Here is a 22,840-nt window from a genome sequence, read left to right as displayed (position 1 = left end):
AGCACCAAGTTATTTTGCATCACAAAGTTTATGTACAATAAGGACATCACATTTGAATTTGATAGGGTGATGACAGAAAATGAATACAAATGATGTCCTATGAGTGCATCATAGGAAGAACATTTTGAAGACCCTCCAAGAGAAGGAGTGTGCTTCAGAAGAGCTGGTTGTGTCGATGTCTACGCCATACAGACAGACAGGTCTGAACTGTATGAATTAAACATAACAACATGCTTTGATATCTCAAAACCATATTGTACTACATCGACATAGACCACCACTGTAGCAATGATTATGGAACAATATGTCTCGATCTGTTTGTGCATTTATCTCATTCCATTGCAGAGCCAGAGGCACCCCTCCCAGTATGACCAGTATGTTTCCCTTGCGCTCAGGTGCTACCCTCAGATCTGTGTTATTCTAGCCTCACCGCTCCACCCCACAGGAAACAGAGCAAGCCTGCTTACCCAAGCCACCCATGTGAGGATATTTATGACCTCTGATTTTGGGTTGTGTGGAACTGCCTTTAAGCGAAGTGAAAATCAAGAGTCACGCTTATCTGATCTGCAATAAATTACTTTCATTGTTGCATGGAAGCAATACATCTTATTACACAGTGCAACTGGAGAGCAAAACTACAAGTAGAAGAAACAATAAATAGATTAAAAACAAAATAATAATAGGAACCATAATACATCCACTACATACCAAAATATACAGCAGAAACAAGTATCAGATTTACAAGAGAAGCCAATCTCCACATTTCCTGAACAAATACCAAACAAACTATGAGCAGGAAAGATAGCTTACGAAGTACAAACACTGTACCTTTTCTCAAAGACAAATAACAAATAGTAGCTCACTTTAAAAGACATAGTGGAATCATTTTTGATAGTGGTTTTTTCCAGACCTGTATATAATAAAATATCTCTGTAGTTTTTTCTCTTAACTGTGCCCTCTTTGAGCCTAAGCTTTAGAGCTAGGTACATTCTAACAGTCATTTAAAGGGATAGTTGAAAATGCTGACATCATTTACACACCCTCATGTGACTGTTTTTCTTCAATTCACTTTCATGGCATAATTTTTTCCATGCAATGAAAGTTAATAGTGACTTAAAAGTCAAAAAGTTTAAAGTTAATTCTGCCTAATATCTCCATGTGTGTTCCAGACATCTATTTGATGTATGTGTGTTTACATCTGGAAGACGTATTTTTAATGTTGTTTGCTCCTCTGCTATATATCTTTAAGAAGAACGAAATGTCAATACAGATGTCTCGGATGTCAATAAGACATTCGGCAGATGCATTTGAGACATTTATGATTTAGAATGTTTGTAAATCTGATCTTTTTAAGATTTTTTAGCAGATGTTAATAAGATTGTGATGCTTTCAAGATTAAAATATAAAAAAAATACATCTTGGAGATGTACGTGTGCTATCTGGGAGGGGTTTGGAACAACATGAAAGTGAATAAGCGATGACAGAATTTTCTTTTTAGAGAGAACTTTCCCTTTAAATCAAAACTAATATATCAACATCCAAAAGTCTCCAGTTTTATCAGTTTAGAAAGAGGTCATAAAAAATATATGGTTTCACCACTTTTCTTTAGAATTTTTGCTGAATCATAAGAGAAACAACAAAAATCACCAATGGTGGCCTAGCCATCCCACCAAGAACCTGAAGTAATTATAAGCCTGTAAAAAAATACTTCTTTTCGATTTCTTTGTCTTAAGTCTTCACACGGTTATATGGTGCTCTACTCTATGGAAGTAAAATGGTGTCTTTTGTCAGATACAGTAAACAAAGGTTGCAGACTTTGGCTTGCTTTGTAAACAGAGGCCACTCGGAAAGAGGAGGGATTGGAGGGGCGATACGGGCAGGCTGCTACCCTCATCTCTCAGAATACTACATTTGAGTGTTACATCAAGTCTTTCAACAGTCACCACACATGCAAATACTCAAGAACATAGTTTGACTCTGGGCTCTATATGTCTGAACATGCTACACATTCAGCAAAATGCCACAGCAACAAAAATAATCACATCATAGACCACCAGATGGGAGAAACAAACCAACCCAGGCCCCAAATAAAGCTCTATACACTATGCTGGTTGGCAAATGTATGCAAAGAGCCGATGGGACTCAAAGGAGACAGCCTGCAAGTAATTTATGGCAACTTAATCTTTTTTCTTCTTCAAAGTTTTAAAATATTTTTCACATATATGAGAGGGCATACAAGTTCAAAGTAACATAGCATGATGTACTGCATTTTTACCACATAAGGCCTCCCATGATATTGGACTGGATTTTCTAATATAGAATTATGGATTTGAGGTCCGGCTTGGTTGTCTTTTTTTCTTTTCTTCTTTTTTTCCCCCTTTTTTGGCTGGCAGAGCTGTAGCACAGACACAGTAGATTTGGACTGGAGAGATCAGTTGAATTATGGGGGAGGAAATAGCAGAAGAGTACAGCCAGATAGAAATTCACAACATGCTCCCCACTACATGCAAATTTCACTCCCTTTCTTTTCTTTTTTCCATTTTGAAGGGACACTGACCGGCCAAGAGACACATATCGTACTGTGGTCACACCATCGTTATTTACACAGAGCTGCCTGCTTGCAAGGATGAATCTGTGTCACCTGCACAAAGGATGAATGAATGTTCGGTAGTGAAATATGATGGCTGACAGGCACACAAACCAGATAACAACCATATATGCCTCCTTATGTAAAAAACACTACAAAAAACATACTGACAGACAAAAACGAAAAACAAACAAGTATGGACATCTTGATGGTCATATTTAAAGCACACACAGACAGATGAAGGCACTATTGCAAGCAAAGTCCAATTACTATTTGTGAAAACTTACAGTCCAAACCTCACTTGGGCTAGATGTTAGAGTGGAAGAGAAAGAGAAAGAGGGGTTTGATTCTCTGCTTACGTCAATCACAACTATCTCATAGTGGGGCCACATTGGCTGTCCTCTATATTTGTATCTCAAAACTAGCCTTTTTGAAATGCAATATTAAAGTTGATTAAGAAAAGCAATAGTAGCATCTGAGTTTCTCAAATAACAAAAGTCTGTGCAAATTGCACAGTGTTTTAATGTGAACTACTGCAGCAAGGGCTTCCCATGGCTATGTGTCCACTGGTTTTATATTGACCAGCTGGTAAAGGGTCGTTTTGGGGAAAGGTGTGGGACTGTGATAACTGACTGGGCCACAGTACACTACTCAAAAGAGGGCAATAAATATTATGCTAGTTAATGCCATTTGGGGAGAAATTAAACAATACATTGTACATATTTAGATGCTTCGTGAGTCCAACAGAACAAATTGTAATAATAGAATGAGATGGCAAAATAGTAATCAAACAAGTTGGCTCGTACAACAAATTATGTTATTATGATTGATCCTGTTTAACCTCTAATTCAACCCTAAACCTAACCTTAAAGTCTAACCCCTTACCCAAACTTAACCTTGATTTTAATAGGAAAATAACTTTTGTGTAACATGGAAGAAAACATCATGGTTTGGAACAAGATGAGGGAAGCTTTTACAGGTTATTGACATACTGTATATAGTTATTTGTATTGCATAAATAAAGATGGAATGAGTTACCAAATGTGTTAGATTGGGGGCTAGCTAAATTTGATGCCTGTATTGTTTTGATTTTAAATTCTGTTTGTTGATTGGTTTGCTCTATGGGAATAAAAGTCAAACCGAGACATATGATATTGTACTATTTCACCATCTTGTAATATGATTACTAGTTGTCATAAGACTGCTGTATGTTGGTGAGTCTGACGAGCTCTCTAACTTGAATCCAATAAGAACTAATGACCAAAATATTAAATGAATAGGGAAAAAGTGAATATTTGGATTTATGTTATAAAAAAAGATTCATGATGTATTAAAAGTTAACTCACATCCTGACCAATTTGACTATCCTATCAGTGAAAAAGGGCTGCAAATTAAGGAATGGGAATAAAATAAATATTAATTGCAGTGAGATAACAACCTAGCCCAAGGGTTCTGCAGTTGTTGGCAGACAAGTACATTCAAATTACATTCTCATTCCAAAGGATCGTCCAAATCATCATCGACCACCAATGCATCAAAACCTGGAGCAGCTTTGGCAGCTTTGATTTTGGCCCTGCTGTGTGAGAAGGAAGAGGAGGTCCTGTGGTTGTCCACACTGTCCGGGCCATCAGGCTGAGGCTCCCTCTGCTGCTGGCGTTGCTGTTTCTGCTGCCCGTCTCTTCCCTCATTGGAGCCCCAGCGTTGGCACTGCCCCCCATCACCTGAAGGGTGCAGATCATCATCTACTGCTAAATTGTCATCCACGCCCATGTCATAGCGCTGGTATGTGCTTGCATGGGCCTCCTCTTCACGTGCCATGATCTCTAGGGTGCTGTTCCACATGCCATAGCCAAAGTAGATCAGAACACCTGCAGAGACGAACACACACATAAACAACACACACAATGCACACATGCATGAGGGAATGCACAAATGTAAGTCTCAGAATAAGTAACGGATATTGATCATCATCTCTCATGAAAATTCTATTATTATTTACTCACCCATCATGTTGTTCTAAACCCATATGATTATATAATTTTTACTCTATGGAACACAAAAGGAGATATCTGAAGAATTTTCAAACATCTCTTTTCCACACAACAACTGTTTATATGTGCTTGCCGTGTCTGTTAAGCTTAAAAAATGACACACACACACACACACACACACACACACACACACACACACACACACACACACACACACACACACACACACACAAAGAACCTATATTCAAAGTATTCTGAAACACAATCATTTTATTTGAGGAACTGTGTGAATTTTTAATTGTTTACAATTTTCCCTTCAATGAGTTGTTAACTCGAGAGTTGTTGCGACCAGTTCATTGAGTTCCAGTTGACCGAATCATAAATAATTAATTCAATATTATTTGTGAACTGGATCAATGGGTTAATTGAAAAGAACCAGCTCAAAATAATGATTTGTTCAGTTATTGTATTGAAAACAATAACTGCATAAAACTTTAAGATTGTGCATAAAGATTCTTCCGAATTCTCCTTTTGTGTTCCAAGGAAAAAGTAATAGCATTCGTGTTTAAATCAACATGACAGTGATTAAAAAATTTACAGGGTGAACTATTTTGGGTGAACTATTCCTTTAAGTCTTGTAATACATTGCAGACTGAAAAAAAAAAACTAAAAGAAAAAAATTTATGGACAGTCCATAAGTCCATTTATATATTTTTCCACTTTTCTGTTTATAATAATGCAAAAACTCACCCACAAAGCACCATACACCAAAACGGATCCATGTGATGCTGGAGAGCTTGAGCATCAGGTAAACGTTTACCAGCATAGCGGAGGCTGGGACAAAGGGTACGCAGGGGGCCATGTAAGGCAAACGTTTGGGGTTCTCAGGCTGCTGAATGATGATAAAGATCAAGAGAGTGATGACCAGCATTAGCACCACCAGCAGTATCACAGCCCACCATTGACCCTCTGCTATCTGACTTGACCCGAAGATGATGAGGGAGCAGAAACAGAAGATGAGGATGAAGAGCAGGATGACGCAGTGTGTGACTATACGCCCGGTGGCAACAGTGGGCCGGTCCATCTTGCCCGGTAGGCCAAGACGAATGCGCATGGTGTAGTAGCGTGGCCCCAGCAGCTTCTTTAGCTTCAACAGGTAAACGCTATCTGTCTCATCCGATTCAATGCCTGAGGACATGTCCACGGTACCATAGTTGGGGTGACTGGCAGTGTAGATGGACTTGTCAGGCTTACCAATCAGCATCTCATTGTCACTCAGGGATGGGAGGTTCTTTGCTCCACAGGTGTTGGATGGAGGTCCTCCATAATCATCGCCCTCACTGACCGGTGAGCAGGCTTCCTTCTCACACTCAGCCAACACGCCCTCTTTACGCTTGGCGTTCTGCTCTGAGAGGAAATTGACAAAACCATGGATGTCTCCTTCAGGCTGGTAACGCAGCAGGAGCACACACACTGATACTAGTGTGTAGGCTAGCAAGGTGCCAATGGACATCATCTCAATCAGGTCCCTGAGACTGACGAGCAAAGCTAGCAGAGCCGAGAGAAACCCTGATACTACACAGGCCACTGCTGGAGTCTCTGTGTATGTGCTCACATTGGCCAGGAACCTGCAACATACAGCTGTCATCAGATGTGCAGGTGACAACTTCATGACAGCTCATCTGGTCTAATCTGATACCTATCATCCAAATATTAATTATGTAAAGAAAATGTTAAGTCTCAATGAGAGATGCAATATGTGGGCATTGAATTCAAATGGCAGGGCATTCAATTCTATTTCTTTTGTCACTGCATCATGGTAGGAGCTCAGTTCTCTTAATCATTTGAAATGTAGTGGGATCCAAAAGTCTGAGACCACTTGTAAAAAATATTTTATTTATGTATTTATTTATTCTATCCATACAATACAATGTTTACATTACAAAATATATTATCAACCTAACACTTTCAGTGAAAAATGTAATTGAACATTTTCAGAATTACTTGTTATTTGGAATGTTTACTTTATGCTTTAATGACAGAATTGACTTGAGCTGGCATGGACTATACAAAACCTAATGATCCATGTTAACCTAACCCTAACATAACCTAGTTTGGACTTAAGTGCACCTTTGGCTGTGGATTTGGATTGGACCTGGCAGTTGAACTATAAGTTCGAGGTGGGGCTGTACATAACTATTGTGGCCTAAACTGATGAGAAGGTTATTCATGGAACGTTTGAATTTGTGGGTGATTAATTTTTCATTACCTGAAGAGCAAACCATCTCCTGCCATGGCGTAGATGATTCTCGGTAGTGGGAAGAGAGAGCCCAACAAACTGACTGTAAGTCCGGCAATGGAGCCGATGGCCACTATGTATTTGGCAGTTTGAAAGCCATGTAGGGAAAACATTTCCATCAGTGGAGCATCTGTATCAATTTCAGTGTAGGGGACCATTAGGGTGAGGATCACACTGACCTGTGAGAGAGACAGAGCCAATGTGTGTATTTATAAATATATTAGAAAATTAAACATCACCATCCTTTAAAAATCTCTAACATAAACACTCAAATGCATACAAACACAGAAAACTGAAGTGCCTGGACTAAAATTAGTCTGTGCAATATCAAAGCAAAATTAGATATGGAGGAGAGAATTATTTTAATTATCACATTTGCTTCTCATCAGACAGTCCTGTATTTGTGAATATGAGGAGCCATTTTGGTTATGTCAATTCTGAGAATGAGGTGAGTTTTTAGAGGATGGAAAGATGATCTTTCAGAAAAAACAGAGTAATATACATAAATAAAATATAAATAAAAATACAAAAAATATATATAGAATACTGTCTTGAAATGCAGAAAGATGCATGTTGGTGAGTTAAAACCCATTGCGTTACTATGACAACCGCCTACAGATAGACAGCCTTGCAAGGTGCTAAAGAGGTGAACTTTAATCAATTCAGATAGCTTAAAGAGAATAATATATTATTTTTGATGTCTGTAAACACTAAGACTAGATTTTAAAGGAATAGTTCACCCAAAAAATGAATAATTTGCTGATACTCACCCTCAGTTTCTTTCATCATCATCAAAACAGAATTTTAGATTTTTTTTGTTTTGTTTCTAAAAGTAATCAATCATTTGGATTCAGTAGAACTTATAAAACTTATATAGTGGTGAATGGGAAATCAGATCAAATACAATTTTTGCTTACCCATTAGCCAAAGAATAAATCCACTATTACGCTTTCACGGCTTTCCAAAAGAATAAAAAATGGGAAAGATGCCAAATGTTCTGTCACTCCCTCAGTAGCTGTATGAGATACCTCATACAGGGTAATATAATACAAAGTATAATGTAAAAAATTGACACTAAATAATAAAAAAAATGCTATATTTTTGCTTCTAAATATGGTGGAAACACGTCATCACAGTCTGTGATGGTTCCATTTAGTACAAACAGCTTGCAAATTATATAATTAATACTAAACCTAGAGAACTTTTCCACATGACTTGGAATGACTTCCAATCACAAGATAAACAAACCAGGAAAAAAAAGAAAAGAAAAGGAATGAGCCAAAGGATATCAATACAGCTACAGTAGCATTATCGTCAATCTCGGTAGATTCAACAAAGGAAAAAAGATTAAGGCTATACTACATCTTAAAGAGAACATCATAGTAATAAACATTAACACAGTAATAGAAGTTCAGTCATGACAAATGGAATGATTTAGCATGTTAATGTAAGTATAACATATTAATAGGATTTTGGTCTTGGCGTGCTATATCTGTCCTGCTGCTTTTGCTGCTGCAGAGCAAGTATGAAGTCTTGCTACTGCTTGGACATACACAGACATATTGAGTTCCCTGTCTGTCACTCACTCGACGTTGTGTAGATGTAGTGACACTAGGGGTCACTCTTGAGAGCATGGCGACACCTCTGATCTTTGATAAAAAGGCCAATAAGAAATTGGCACGGGGTATTTACATGCCCCTCTCCTGGACATACGGGTTTAAAAGGAGGGGATGTGCATACCGCTCATTACCTTTTCTCTACTGAGCCGAACAGTCGATGGTTCAAGCTGATCAAGCGATTTCCATCCCTCACCTCTGCTGGATCCTTGCGGCGCATTATAGCAGCTTTCTCCCCTCTCTGCACTGCTGCACTGCAGAGATTGCCCCTGGGTGCTTCAGCAGATCTAAAAGAGTATATTCTAAAAGAGCATTTTCCCTTGTAAAAGAGCACGGGAAAAAGCGCGGGCGCCCGAAGCTCCCATCCAAGGCCTGTATGCTCACGTCTTCCCTGACAGCTAGAGCCTAAGGTGCAGCCGGACAAGCCACCTCCGCCCTGCACACTATGGCTCTCCTGCAGGTCCACCAAGCCAAGGAGACCTGCACGAGGGTAGTTCCGCCCCGGGATTGATGCAGGAGCTGCGCTCAGTGACCGACCTTGCCCTCTGGGCAATGAAGGTCACGGCGTGGTCTCTCGGCGGACGATGTCCACACTGTTGGTCCAGGAGAGCCACCTGTTGCTGAACCTGGTTGAGATGCGTGAGGCCGACAAGACACGTTTCCTGAACGCCACCATCTCCCAGGTCGAGCCCCCCGCAGGAAGCAGACCCCACCCATCTCACGGCCGGCCGCAAGAAAGAAGACCTCAAAGCGCCCCTGAGAGGGGTGACCCAGGGGCAGAAGCCACTGCCCTGGAGCTGGTAAGCAGACCACTCCGTCCCCCGGAACAAATCTTTTGGTCCCTTTTCCTTTTATTTCGCTGCATGCTCCAGTAGGAACAAACGGATAAGTCCAGACCGACCAACCGGCCGGGTATACCGCTTGTGCCTAGCACCTTTCACCTCCTTCGAGCTGAAGATGTGCATTGTTGATTCCCAGCAGTGTTCACTAAGGTGTTCCCTGGTTGATTTCCTCTTAGCCCTGCGACAGATGAGTTTGCAGAGAAACTCACTGCCAGCCCAGTACATGTGCTAACTATGCCCCGTGCTGAGATAGGTGCTCTGCATGCGCCGGTTCCCTATAGGCAACCCCTTGTGATGTATTTCCCACTGAAAAACGGTTCCTTGTTGGCAAAGGAACCCCAGTCTCCATGCTCATAGAGCTTCCTCCCCAGCATGGGTAGGACCTACCATGGGACTTCTCCACATGACATATTTCCGATTAGACCCGGCAAGACCATGTGACATATTTCCGCTTAATTCCTCCCCCACTCTCTAGGCGGTGTGTGGTCTCTGTGGTGTCTTCCCCTTAGGAGTGACACACCCCCGACGTGGACACTGGCGTCCGGTCGGTAAGCGAATTCTCGCTTTTTCTGGGGAGAAAAGGAAAAAAGAGAGAAGAGAGGCATGACTAGGACAAGCCTGTCCCCATTCTTTTGAGTACTCAACTCATCCCCAAAGGTCTGTTCGACACTCACACTGCATCAGGGGAGGTTACAGGCAGGCCCGTCTCACACTGCTGATCCACATAACCCAGTTCAGACAGTTGTGGCATTTTTGTAGGGGACCCCTAGTGTCACTACATCGACACAATGTCGAGTGAGTGACAGATAGGAAACGTCCTGGTTAATTTCGTTGGAGGGAACGAGACGTTGTGTCCCTCCTGCCACAATGCTGAACTACCGCTGAAATGGCCAGGACCTTATTCTCGGCTCCTCAGCACAAAACCTAATGAGCTGTATGCACTACTGAGCTTTTTTATATCTGTATTTTCGGGGGAGAGGCATGCAAATACCACTCGCCAATTCTCATTGGCCTTTTATCAAAGATCAGAGGTGTTTCCGGGCTCTCCTTAGTGTCACTACATCGACACAATGTCTTGTTCCCTTCATCAGGGAACGGAGGTTAAGAAAGTAACCAGGACATTAAGCATGTGGACATGCTGCTGCTGCAAAATTAGACAAAAAGCAAGATAAGCTGCAACGAGCATGTAGGACATGCTGCTCCCCCCAAAAGCAGGGAAGCTGCACAAACGCATAACGCATAACACAAAACACAAACCCCCAACTAAGCAGATCTAGTTGTGTACTGCTGCTGCTCTGAAGAAACATGTGCACCGAGTGTATGCTAGCTAAGTGTGTCTTGTCCTGCTTGGCCGAATGTTGTAACGCTAATTAACTAAATCTCTATATTTGCCTGATCCAGCTTGGCCAAATGGAATAAACGGCTAGTGACCTGACTCATAATGTGTACCTGAATCAGGAAAGCCCAGAGCTAATTTAAATAGTGACTTAGCCTATCTATCACTTACACCATGTGAGCCAACTAGATGACAGACAAGTTCAAAACACCCTTACACCGTGCAGAGTTTCATGCCCGAACTTCAGTAATTTATATAATTCAAAATCTTTACCACACCGAAAGACACTTTCACAGGAAATACAACAATCATGGTGAGTTATTTTTAATTTTTTTGGGATATCGATTATATACAACAGTCTATTATATATGGATAGCAGAACCTCAAACTAGTGTACATATAGTGATTAACTATTCACATTACGCCTGTACTTACAGATACATAGGCAGTGAGGCAGGTGACCAGAGAGGCAGTGATAGCATAGGGGATGGAGGTGTTTGGACTCTTGGCTTCCTCTCCAGTTGTGGCTATGATGTCAAATCCTATAAAGGCATAGAAGCAAGTGGCTGCACCCTGCATGACCTGTTAAACAGAATGACTGATTATAGATACAACAATATGTAATTTCCTTCTCAAAAGGAGAGTCAAAGCAATATTGACTTGCTAATCTAATAAGTGCCCATGTATTGTGAATTTAAGACTCTAGGATGATGTTAAATTTTCCTTTTCACTGTGAAATTAAAATGGTAAGTTTTGCATCAACAAAAACAGACAATTATCTGCTGTTGCATCACTCTAGCTTTTCAAACACTATGCCAAACTCTGGGTCTTAATCTTTTTAACCAAAGTTAAGGCAACTTTTAATCCTTAGTTAAGCAACATTTTATACTTGCAATGTTGAAAGAGGCGTAGCATCACTTACATTTACATTTACATTTATGCATTTGGCAGACGCTTTTATCCAAAGCGACTTACAGTGCACTTATTACAGGGACAATCCCCCCCCGGAGCAACCTGGAGTTAAGTGCCTTGCTCAAGGACACAATGTTGGTGGCTGTGGGGATCGAACCTACAACCTTCTGATTGCCAGTTCTGATTACCAGTTAAGTGCTTTAGCCCACTACGCCACCACCACTCCTATTTTTTAAAATGCAGTTCTTCTGGTTTACATAACATTTATGCATTTGGCAGATGCTTTTATCCAAAGCGACTTACAGTGCACTTATTACAGGGACAATCCCCCCGGAGCAACCTGGAGTTAAGTGACTTGCTCAAGGACACAATGGTGGTGGCTGTGGGGCTCGAACCAGCAACCTTCTGATTAACAGTTATGTGCTTTAGCCCACTACACCACCACCACTTTTAAGTTCCAAAGTGATGCTAACCCTTAATTGCAGTGCAGACAGTGAATTACTGTACTGAACCAAAATAAAGTATGAACAGTATGAAACGTAAAACAAGATAATCCAGTATTATGCTAGCCCAGGGTTAAAAATGATCCTGGGTTAAGAATTTCAAGTGTGAAAAGCCCATAAATATCACATGCTCACAAAATAATTGAACTACACTTTACCCCTGACCAGCCATACGGCAGGAATCGTCCTTCGTCCCAGTTGCTTCCACTAACAAAAAACAGGCCTGCAATCATCATGAACACCCACACAACCAGGTTAATGACGTTCAGCACGTTGTTGAAGCCCACTGAGTTCTTCACACCGAGAGCAACTATCACTGTGACAAGGATGGCTATGACGAGGGCCAAGATGTCAGGATATGACTCCTCACCTTTACCTAAGAGGTGATAAAGCAATAATTTATCACATGGATTTCAAAACATAATAATACTATATGGCCAAAAGTATGTGGACACCCAAACAATGCACACATGTGTGTGTATTTGAACACGTAATTTTAAAACTATCTGCGTTAATCCCTCCTTCTGTTATAACAGCCTCCACTGTTCTGGGAAGATTTTACACTAGATGTTGAAACATGGCTGCAGGGATTGGTCCCATTCATACAAAAGAGCATCAGTTAGGTCACATGGTGATTTTGAGCAATGGGGTCTGGCTCGCAGTCGGCATCCCAATTTATCCCAAAGGTGTTTAATGGGGTTCAGGTCTGGGTTTTGTGGAAGTCTATCAAGTTCTTCCACACCTGACTCATAGTAAACCATTTCTTTATGGACCTCGCTTTATGCACAGGGGCATTGTCATGTTGGAACAGAAAGGGGCTCTTGCCACAAATTTGGAAGCACTTGTTGGAAGTAATTTTCTAGAACATCATTTTATAGTATAGCATCTAGATTACTGGAATAGTCAAACTGGAATAGAAGTGGGTGTCCACATACTGTACTTTTGGCCATATAGGGTGTTTTTCACAAGATTAGCCACTTTACAATCTAGACATAATTGCAACTGCAAGATAAATCTTGTATTAAACCCGGTAGTACAGACAGCATGTATGGTAAGCGTGAAAGAATGATGCCTTTCACTCTCATGTCTTCCTGTCTTCCATAAGACAGCAGTAAGCTTAGACACTTGTTTTCACAGCATCATAATTGACAGTCCTCAGTTGAACCCTCAGTGCTGTCATGAATAAACTATGCACTTTAAAAAAATACTCTGCAAACTAACAATATGGAAATGATAATCGAGTGAAATGTGGCTGTTTTATGTGTGCAGAGAGAGAGACACACAGATTTTGTTGGACTCTAAGAGCAAAGGGGTCTGGTAAAAGGAAAAGAAGAGATATTCCAACTGCTTCTGACTGGACAAGATAACAATATGTATTTTGGCATCATATATCATGTTTTGTCTGGGATAGATACAGTAGCCTATATGCAATTTCTTTCTGGACATTGACTCAATGGGTGGGGAGCACATATTTTTTATTTTCTAGAGTGCCCAATACACTTATTTTATTTATCCATCTGTTGCTGTCTTTTGTGAGACCTTAACAAAGTTGTAGGTCACGCTACTCCAACTATTAGTATTATGTATTATGTCCAGTATTCTGGAACTCACTGCACGCTGACAATTCGACTGTGCTTGTTGTCTCACAAATATCTGGCTGTTCCATCTCTGTGCCCATTCTATTAAATAATTAAGAAGGGGTTACATAATCAGCATTCATGATGCATGGAAGAAGTGCTTTTTACACAAAAAGAATTAGTGAAGCAAAAATATGTAAAGATTTAATTTGCTTCACCACTTTGAAAATAATTCTGTCCTAATTTTAACACCAAACGCCCAACCCAAAAAGTTATTATTTTTCACATCAGAAATGTAAATGGAGCAGATTTTTCATTCTGAAAGAGAAGCTGTGAAGGAGGCGGTTCTGTCTTAACAAACTTTCCTCACATTCATCTCATCGTTGACAACATCAAACTACTGAATGCTGGAGTTGGAGGTCCCACTCTTTTCCACAGTGCAACTCCAATCTAGTAATAAATTAAGCCCAACTTTTTTGCAATTGCTGTGAGTGTGTGTCAAGGCTATTACTGTGTCAATTCCATACTCTTCCATCATAAACAAGTGACATGACCTCAATCCTTTAACTCCTTTGAGAAACATACTGCATTAAAAAACTGTCTGTCTTTCCAAACTGGCAAGTCTTTTCTTGTAAAATAAACAACACTTTGAAAGCTTTTCTTGTTGCAGTGATATGATTAATCTTGATCCCAGGAGTCCCAGGTTTTGAACTTTGGTGATAATGTTTTAAACACAAATTTAAAACAAGGTCTGATGTTGATTTTACTTACCCAGGCCATTGAGTGTTCCTATGTGGTTGATCATGAAGCCACTGATGGTGTGATTGGCTAAGGAGTCAAACATGCTGCTGAGCGCACTGGCTCCTGCTGCTGTGCCAATCAGATACTCCAAAATCAGATTCCAGCCAATGAAAAAAGCCACAAATTCACCCACCGTCACATAGCTGTAAGTATAGGCTGAACCTGTAGTTTTAGGCACACGCACACCAAACTCAGCATAGCACACCCCTGTGGAGAGATGCCAGTTGTTATTGTTACAACGTGTATGCCACAAGTCAAGGGCAATAACTCAATACAAGCATGCAAGTTTGCAACAGGTTGCTGAGATGGGAGCATTGATTTTTTTTTGCTTTGAGTGTCAGATCAATTCTTAAATGTCACACCCAAAGAATCCCAGAGGGCTAGATAACAAGAGGGAAATCCCTCTTTACAGGTTGGATCCTTATACAGTATCCCCACTACACAGTGAATGGAAGAGGATTATCTGTTTTTACATTCAATCCACTATTTACTCTCTGACATCAGAGATACAGAGCAGTGCATAACCATAAATATATAGAATATGGAATATAATATAAAATTATACTTTATGATATATATCATATAATGTAATATATTTTTTTTATAGACTATAATTTGTATATAGAATATATTTATTTATATAAATATAATTAATTTTTGTCTTCAAACACATAACATCCTACATGTACAAATTTGTATCACCTGTGCAACAGATGTTGTACAAATCAAGGGGCCATTGTGATGAGGAATCAGACAACCAGAAACATTTGCCGCTCAGCCATTGTCCCAGGGACTGTGTCTTGTTTTTAGGTTAATTTTCTATGTAAAGATGACCTAGACAGATATCTTTGACTATTGCACCTTATCTCTGAGTTTTTTAGGAGCCACGTGTATGAGCACTGATTTTTAAAGACACCATATCCAGTTAAAAAAACAGATCAACTTTTAAAAACATATCTCGAGATGCATGTATTCTATTTCATTCCATTGTACTACATCTTGCTTTTCCTTAACGCAAGACTGCATCTTGTGTGAATGGCCAACAGTTACACTTGACTAGAATAGTTTTCTGTGTATTTTCCTCTTTGTGTCAGACTGACTGGAAGAGGAAGTGGTGCTACACTCACCTGACAGGATGGAGGCCACAGCAGCAATGATGAAAGACACAATGACCCCAGGGCCTGCCATTTCCTTAGCAACCAGTCCAGATACCACATACATGCCCGTACCTACACAGCTTCCCACTCCCAAAGACACAAGGTCTACGGTGGAGAGCACACGGGCGAGTTTGGTGCCATGAGCCCCAGTGCCACCTGTGCTCTCCAGCATGGACTCCACCGGCTTTGTGCGCAGGACGCGGGACTGGAAGGCATACCAAGTGGCCCCCCACTGGATCCGCCGAGGATCCAGTTTGCCGATGAACCCACTCATCCTGGAGCCTTGTGATAGGTCAGACAGCTTCCAGAGATGGGGTAGGAGGGAAGAGACTGTGAGGAGAATGTAAGGCCTGAAGAACGGTGAAGCTTTGGGTGATGGTCAAGTGATCACACAGAAAGCAGCTGATATGTCCCAGTCTCGCTATCCTTCACTGGAGCATCATTACTTGAGGGTTCCACATAGGGCGAGGGCGAGGATGAAGCAATGCTGTGAACGAAGTGAGATGACACCAACAGTTTGATGAATCATCATTCTTGCCATTCATATTGTGATTCATATAAGATGCTTCAAGTCCCATCAAGTGAGTCTAGTTCAGGGTTGGAAATTAACAGGGGCTCAGGGTATACAGGAAATGCCACTGAAAGTGACAAAAATGTCCCTAAATTGAAAATGTGTGGCTGAAATATTCCCCTTAACGAATTCTTCTAATTCTTACATGTATATATTACTTAATATTCTATTCCAGGCCTAGTTATACACATTATAATATGAAATTATGTGGTGTTTATTTAATTTCATACGTAGCAGCTAATCTGATTATTCAGGCGGAAAAAGTATTTTTATGAATTCCTTCAATTCAGGTAGATGACATAACATTTGCCCTAAAATATGCCCTCATAAAAATAAAAAATGCTCCTTACATATAATTCCGTGGTAAATATTGCCTCTTTAAGAGATTTCAATGAGACTTTCAACGAGAAAATGAAAATTCTCTCATCATATACTCACCTTCACATCATCTAAAATTGTATGACTTTCTTTCTTCTGCTGTAAACAAATTAAGATTTTTAGAAAATCTAACAATAGCTAAGCTTTAACTAAGAATATCTCAGCTCTCTGTAGGTCCTCAAGACGCAAGTGTTTGGTGGCCAGAACTTTGAAGGTCCAAAAAGCATATAAAGGCACCATAAAATTAATCCATATGACTCCAGTGGTTAAATCCATATCTTCAGAAGCGATATTATATATGTTGGTGAGAAACAGATCAGAATAAATCCTTTTTTACTATAAATTCTCCTCCCTGCCCAGTAGGCGGCGATAAATGCATGAAGAATGTAAATTATCAAAAACAAAAGACAAAGAATGTGGAAGTGAAACTGAAAGTGGAGATTGCCATTTAATATTTAGGTCCTAAAAAAGGACTTAAATATTGATATTTGTTTCACACACACCTGTCATATAAATTCTTAAGATATGGATTTAACAACTGGAGTCTTATGGATTACTTTTAAGTACTTACATTTCCTTTATGTGCTTTTTGGACCTTCAGGTTCTGGCCACCATTCACTTGCATTGTGTAGACCTACAGAGTGGAGATATTCTTCTAAAAATCTCAGTTTGTGATCAGCAGAAGAAAGTAAGTCATTAACATCTGGGATGGCATGAGGGTGAGAAAACTCATGAGAGAATTTTCATTTCATTTCAACTATCCCTTTAATGGAAAATTAAATTTATGAAACTGATCTAGTTTTTAAAGGGATAATTCATCCAAGATTTACATTTCTTTCATCATTTTCTCACCCTCGTGTTGTTCCGTCTTTCTTGACTTTCTTCCATGGAGACACAAAAGGAGAATGTTAGATTCAGTCACCATTCAATTTAATTATATGGATAAAAGATACAATAAAAGTGAATGGTGACAGGCACTAACATCCTGCCTAACATCCTTTTGTATTCCACAGAAGAAGCAATGTCATGATGAATATTTGGTCTTTCATAATGAAAAAGAAAGTCATAATGAAAAGAATAACGAATTATAGTTTTTGGGTGGACTATCCCATTAATTCTAAGCACAACAGTAAATATTTTGTGATTTCTTCTGAAAAGATGCAATCATTCACTTTTTGAAACACTCAAAGGCTGTTTACTACTTAAATGTTTGTGTTTCTTTATGTTAGCCTAAAATGTACTGCTCTTTTCACCAGATTTACATATACATGCATTACTGCATATAAGAGGCAAGAACTTATTCTTGTGTAAGAAAGTCAATCTTACTGTAGATTAACAGAAGAATGAATGCTTTAAAAAAATTATAATAATAATAATAAGATAGAATATCCTAAGATAATATGGTATACTATTAGTAGCATAATATTTGATTGTCATTTTAGGTCACAAAAATCAGATGTGAACCAGGCATGGCTACTGCATGGCTAAACATGATTGTCAAGAACGTTAGAAGCTTTCTCAAATAAATCTAAATGAGAATTTTAATGGCATGAGACAGTTCTCAATTTCTGTACTGTCAAATATCAGTTCAAAGCAATTCTTAGATTTGAAACAGAACACAAGGCTGGCATGTTATTATCAGGTTTTTAGAAAACCAAACTGTGTATGACAGCTGGGACTGTCAACCAAACAAGAGACTCAGTATAAAGGCACATAAAGTGATGTTTCATTAATCATTAATTTCCAGTCCATCCTGATAAATCAGTGGATAAGTCATCCAGTTAATCAGTTCAAATAGATTTTTAAATGAATATGAAATTGAAAAAATATAAAAAGCTTTGAAAGGTTGAACCCATTTTAATGGCTTTTTGTAATGATTTGTTGATTTGACATCTCGAGGGCCTCTTGTTAGGAAGGAACTGGAGATAACATCAATCGACCTATGTTGAAAACTAATAACATTTGCTGATGAGACCTGGTCTTCAGCCAAATAGGAAGAGACAAATAACAAACCCCAGCCTGTTCATACCTGCTCTCTTTGGGTTTCATTTCCTGATCTGACATTCTTTAATCTACTCTCTCACTATTTCTTTCAAACCTCTTCGACACATTTTCAACACATAGTTTTATAGCTGTTTCCCCTACTTTCCCTTTCTCTTCTCACCACTAACCCTGTTCCTTCCCTCACTCCTTTAAACTCATCAATCCTATCACTTTGAAGAATTCTCTCTCCACCACAGGGTCTGATTCACTTTGAAGAATCAGAAGTCTCTCCACCACAGGGTTAGAAAAAAATCAGAGCTCAGGGCACAAATGCCTCTGAAATTGACAAAAAAAGCCCCAGATATTGTATTTCAAATGATTTTTTAACATATACATACATACATATGACACATGTGGCAACATACCCTGACCTGACTTTCATGAAAAATATATTCATCCTAAGAAGATATTTAAAGCTTTTGATTCAAATCAAAATGTGTGCAAGTGTGGTTTCATTATGTTTGCTTGTTTATCCTAGAGCAATAACAAAAATATAATGAAAAAATTACTTCGGAGGTATATAATTCACAAAAACGATTCTAGTTAGGGTATTCTAGTTAGTGAACAAATCTAGATATAGCCTTTGTGACAAGTTCCACCGTTTGACACCATCAGTCAAACGGTAATATATACTCACTGAGCAATTTATTGCGAACACTGTGGTCCTAATAAAGTGCCCGACATGGTCTTCTGCTGTTGTTGCCCATCCGCATCAATGTTCATCATGTTGTGCATTCAGGGATATTATTGTGCTCACTATAATTATACAGAGGGGTTATCTGAGTTACCATAGCCTTTCTGTCAGTTCAAACCAGTCTGGCCATTCTCCATTGACCTCTCTCATCAACAAGGCATTTCGGTCCACAGACCTGCCGCTCACTGGATGTTTTTTGTTGTTGGCACCATTCTGAGTAAACGTTAGAGACTATTATGCATGGAAAACCCAGGAGATCAGCAGTTACAGAAATACTCAAACCAGCCTGTCTGGCACCAACAATAATGTCACAGTCGAAATCACTGAGATCAATTGTTTTCCCCATTCTGATGGTTTATGTGAACATTAACTGAAGCTTCTGACCTGTATCTGTATGATTTTATGCATTACACTGCTGCCACATGATTGGCTGATTAGATAATCACATGAATAAATAGGTGTACAGCTGTTCCTAATAAAGTGCTTAGTGAGCGTATATATGTTTTTATTTAAATGTGCTGTAAGTGTTTTTAGCCGTTCTACTTTCACAAGACTGAGCCATTGGATTAGGTACGTCACCTCTTTCAAAACTCCATTCTCCAAAGATTCCAAATGAGCTTTACTGAGACGGCATCATGCAGAAATGGTTGTTAAAATCAACAGCAGCAAAATAGTGCCCTAAACTGACAACTGTTGTGAACAACATAGCTTAAAAATGCCAGTAAGTTTCAATAATTTGCTGCAACTACAACACAATGAGAATGTGCAAAATGATTGACAGGTCGAAAGCGTCATTGTCATTGATCCACAGGCACATTTTTGTTTGCTGTTAACAGGAGCTGTCACAGAGACAGGTGAGATATCTTACAACATCACTTTAAAGTATTACTTACTATATCTCTCATGGAGTTGGAAAATGTTTTGCTTACAGGACCTTTAACATTTGGTCAATTCTATTCTATTCTTTCAATTCTATTCTATTCTATTCTATTCTATTCAAAGCCTTCAAAATGTGTTTATTTGTTTAGTGCTTCTTCAGAAACTGTAGTGACCAGTAGATATCGATATACGGTACCTGTATTCACTGTCTCAGGAGTGTTTTAAATATGTAACCAACTAATATTAAGAGGGTTTTGATGAAGAAACTAAAAAACGAAAAACTTGAAACCAAAATTACACATACATCACAATAAAATACAGAGCTGTAATCTCTAACACAGAGACCAGCTATTGTTTATTTTTAAATAAAGCATTGTTGTGTTGGGTTGCAATATTTTGTGCATTATTTGCATACTTTTGCATATTGATTTTATAATTAACAACCATATTTGTTCAGATAAGTACTGGAATATCAACTTAAATTCATTAAATGTACATATTTGACATAAACGGACAACTCGTTTTGTTTTTAATACACCGATGAGCAAAAATATTATGACCACTAACAGGTGAAACGGATAACATTGATCATTTCCAAACAAGGTCACATGTCAAGGTCTAGGTAGATTAGATGGTAAGCAAACAATCAGAGAAAATGGGTAGGAGTAAAGACCTGATCGACTTTGACAAGGGCCAGATTGTTATGGCCAGATGACTAGGTCAGACCATCTCTGAAACATAAAGCTTTTGGGGTGCTCCCAGTCAGCAGTGGTGAGTACCACCGACAGTGGTCTGAGGAGGGACAAACCAAAAATCGGCGACAGGGTGTTGGGCGCCCAAGGCTCATCGATGCATGAGGGCACAAAGGCTATCCCGTCTGGTCTGAACAGACAGAAGGTCTACTGTGGCACAAGTCACAAAATTGTAATGATAGTTACGGGAGGAATGTGTCACAACACACAGTGCATCGCACCCTGCTGCTTATGTGGCTGTGTAGACACAGACCTGTCTGAGTGTCCATGATGACCTCTGTCCATCATTGAAAGCACCTACAATGGGCACGCAAGCGTCAGAACTGGACCTTGGAGCAGTGGAGGAAGGTCGTCTGGTCCGATGAGTCCCATTTTCTTTTACATCACATGGATGGTCATGTACATGTGCACTGTATTATTGGGGAAGTGATGGCACCAGGATGCACTGTGGGAAGATGACAAGCAGGTGGAGGGAGTGTGATGCTCCGGGCAATGTTCTGCTGGGAAACCCTGGGTCCGGTCATTCATGCGGACGTCAGTTTGACACATGCCACCTACCTAAACATAGTTGCAGACCAGGTACAGCCCTTCATGGCAATGGTATTCCTTGATGGCAGTGGCCTCTTTCAGCAGGAAAATGCACTCAGCCACACTGCACACACATTGTTCAGGAATAGTTTGAGGAACATGATGATGAGTTCAAGATGTTGCCCTAGCCTCCAACTTCCCCAGATCTCAATCTGGTTGAGCATCTGTGGGATGTGCTGGACCAACAAGTATGATCCACGACGACTCTACCTCGCAACTTACAGGACCTGAAGGATCTGCTGCTAATGTCTTGGTGCCAGATACAACAGGACATCTTCAGGGGTCTTGTAGAGTCCCCGCCTAGGCGGGTCGGCACTGTTTTGGCAGCACGCAGAGGACCAGCAGCATATTAGTCAGGTTATCATAATGTTTTGGCTCATCAGTGTATGGTTAGGGGTGAAAATGCTGTCATACAGGAAATAAAATGCCCCCCAAATTTACAGGGCAAATATCTCCCCTTTTTGCCATTAGTAAAACTGCTCCACTGTAAACATAATCTCTTTCTCTCTCTCTCTCTCTCTCTCTCTCTCTCTCTCTCTCTCTCTCTCTCTCTCTCTCTCTCTCTCTCTCTCTCTCTCTCTGTCTAACTGTGTGCAGGAGAACAGTAACAGATCATTAAGATGAATAACCCCCTCAGGGCACAGTGGCTCAGGCACATGGCGTCTGAGCACAATAATGACTTCTATGTGTTTAAACCACACAACTAGCACACAAATGGGAGAGTGTGTCTTCTCTCCCATTTTCACAATTTGAGCCAGTGAAAAAGAACCAAGTCTCAACCAAAAATAGCCACGTCTCTTATTTCTGTGCATGTTCCTATTAACTGAAGATATCAGAGCCATATACAACACAGAATAATTTTTCTTTTTTAATGAGGACCAGCACACAATTTTACCCCATGTTAAACTGAATTTTATATAATGTATAGTTATTTTGCTAAATTCTGAAAGGATTAACTGTGTTTGAAGCCACATAGTGAAATGACTTTAAAACACAATTTTGTCACAACACATTCTATATGAATGCACCAAGTTGCTACATTGCTTGCACCCTTCAACGGCATATATATAATGAACTATAAATGTTTATTCTGCTATTTTTAACTGTTAATTGAACATTGGTGTTTTTTATCTAAATTATGTAGCAACTTGCAACCTTTTAATAAAATCTTTTGCTTTAAATTGTTCCCAAGAATACATATTAAACATTGTAAAATCACTATAATGCATGGCCTCTTGTTCCTTCTTGTTTTGATTTAAATAAACACATTCACTTGACAATTTGAGATGGGTATGCAGCAGCAACAGTGATTTT

The 22,840-nt window shown here is 39.6% G+C and overlaps 1 protein-coding gene across 1 annotated transcript in view; it reads right to left on the bottom strand.

The window, feature by feature from the left end:
- Positions 1-28: 28 nt before the first annotated feature.
- The window catches only part of LOC127648660 (probable cationic amino acid transporter), a 36,430-nt gene continuing 13,618 nt past the window's right edge, over positions 29-22,840 (bottom strand). Inside the window, exons 2-8 of the mRNA XM_052133372.1 lie at positions 15,592-16,108; positions 14,435-14,671; positions 12,245-12,462; positions 11,107-11,253; positions 6,848-7,056; positions 5,329-6,206; positions 29-4,455 (exon numbers count right to left, since the gene is read on the bottom strand). Of these exons, the coding sequence (XP_051989332.1) occupies positions 4,079-4,455; positions 5,329-6,206; positions 6,848-7,056; positions 11,107-11,253; positions 12,245-12,462; positions 14,435-14,671; positions 15,592-15,895 (2,370 nt within the window). The 5' untranslated portion in view covers positions 15,896-16,108 and the 3' untranslated portion in view covers positions 29-4,078. The remainder of the gene's footprint in view (positions 4,456-5,328; positions 6,207-6,847; positions 7,057-11,106; positions 11,254-12,244; positions 12,463-14,434; positions 14,672-15,591; positions 16,109-22,840) is intronic.

This window comes from Xyrauchen texanus, chromosome 9 (assembly GCF_025860055.1).
Source record: "Xyrauchen texanus isolate HMW12.3.18 chromosome 9, RBS_HiC_50CHRs, whole genome shotgun sequence".
Lineage (NCBI taxonomy): Eukaryota > Metazoa > Chordata > Actinopteri > Cypriniformes > Catostomidae > Xyrauchen > Xyrauchen texanus.
Note: the sequence above shows the minus strand (reverse complement) of the source record. Positions and strands in the feature narration are given on the sequence as shown.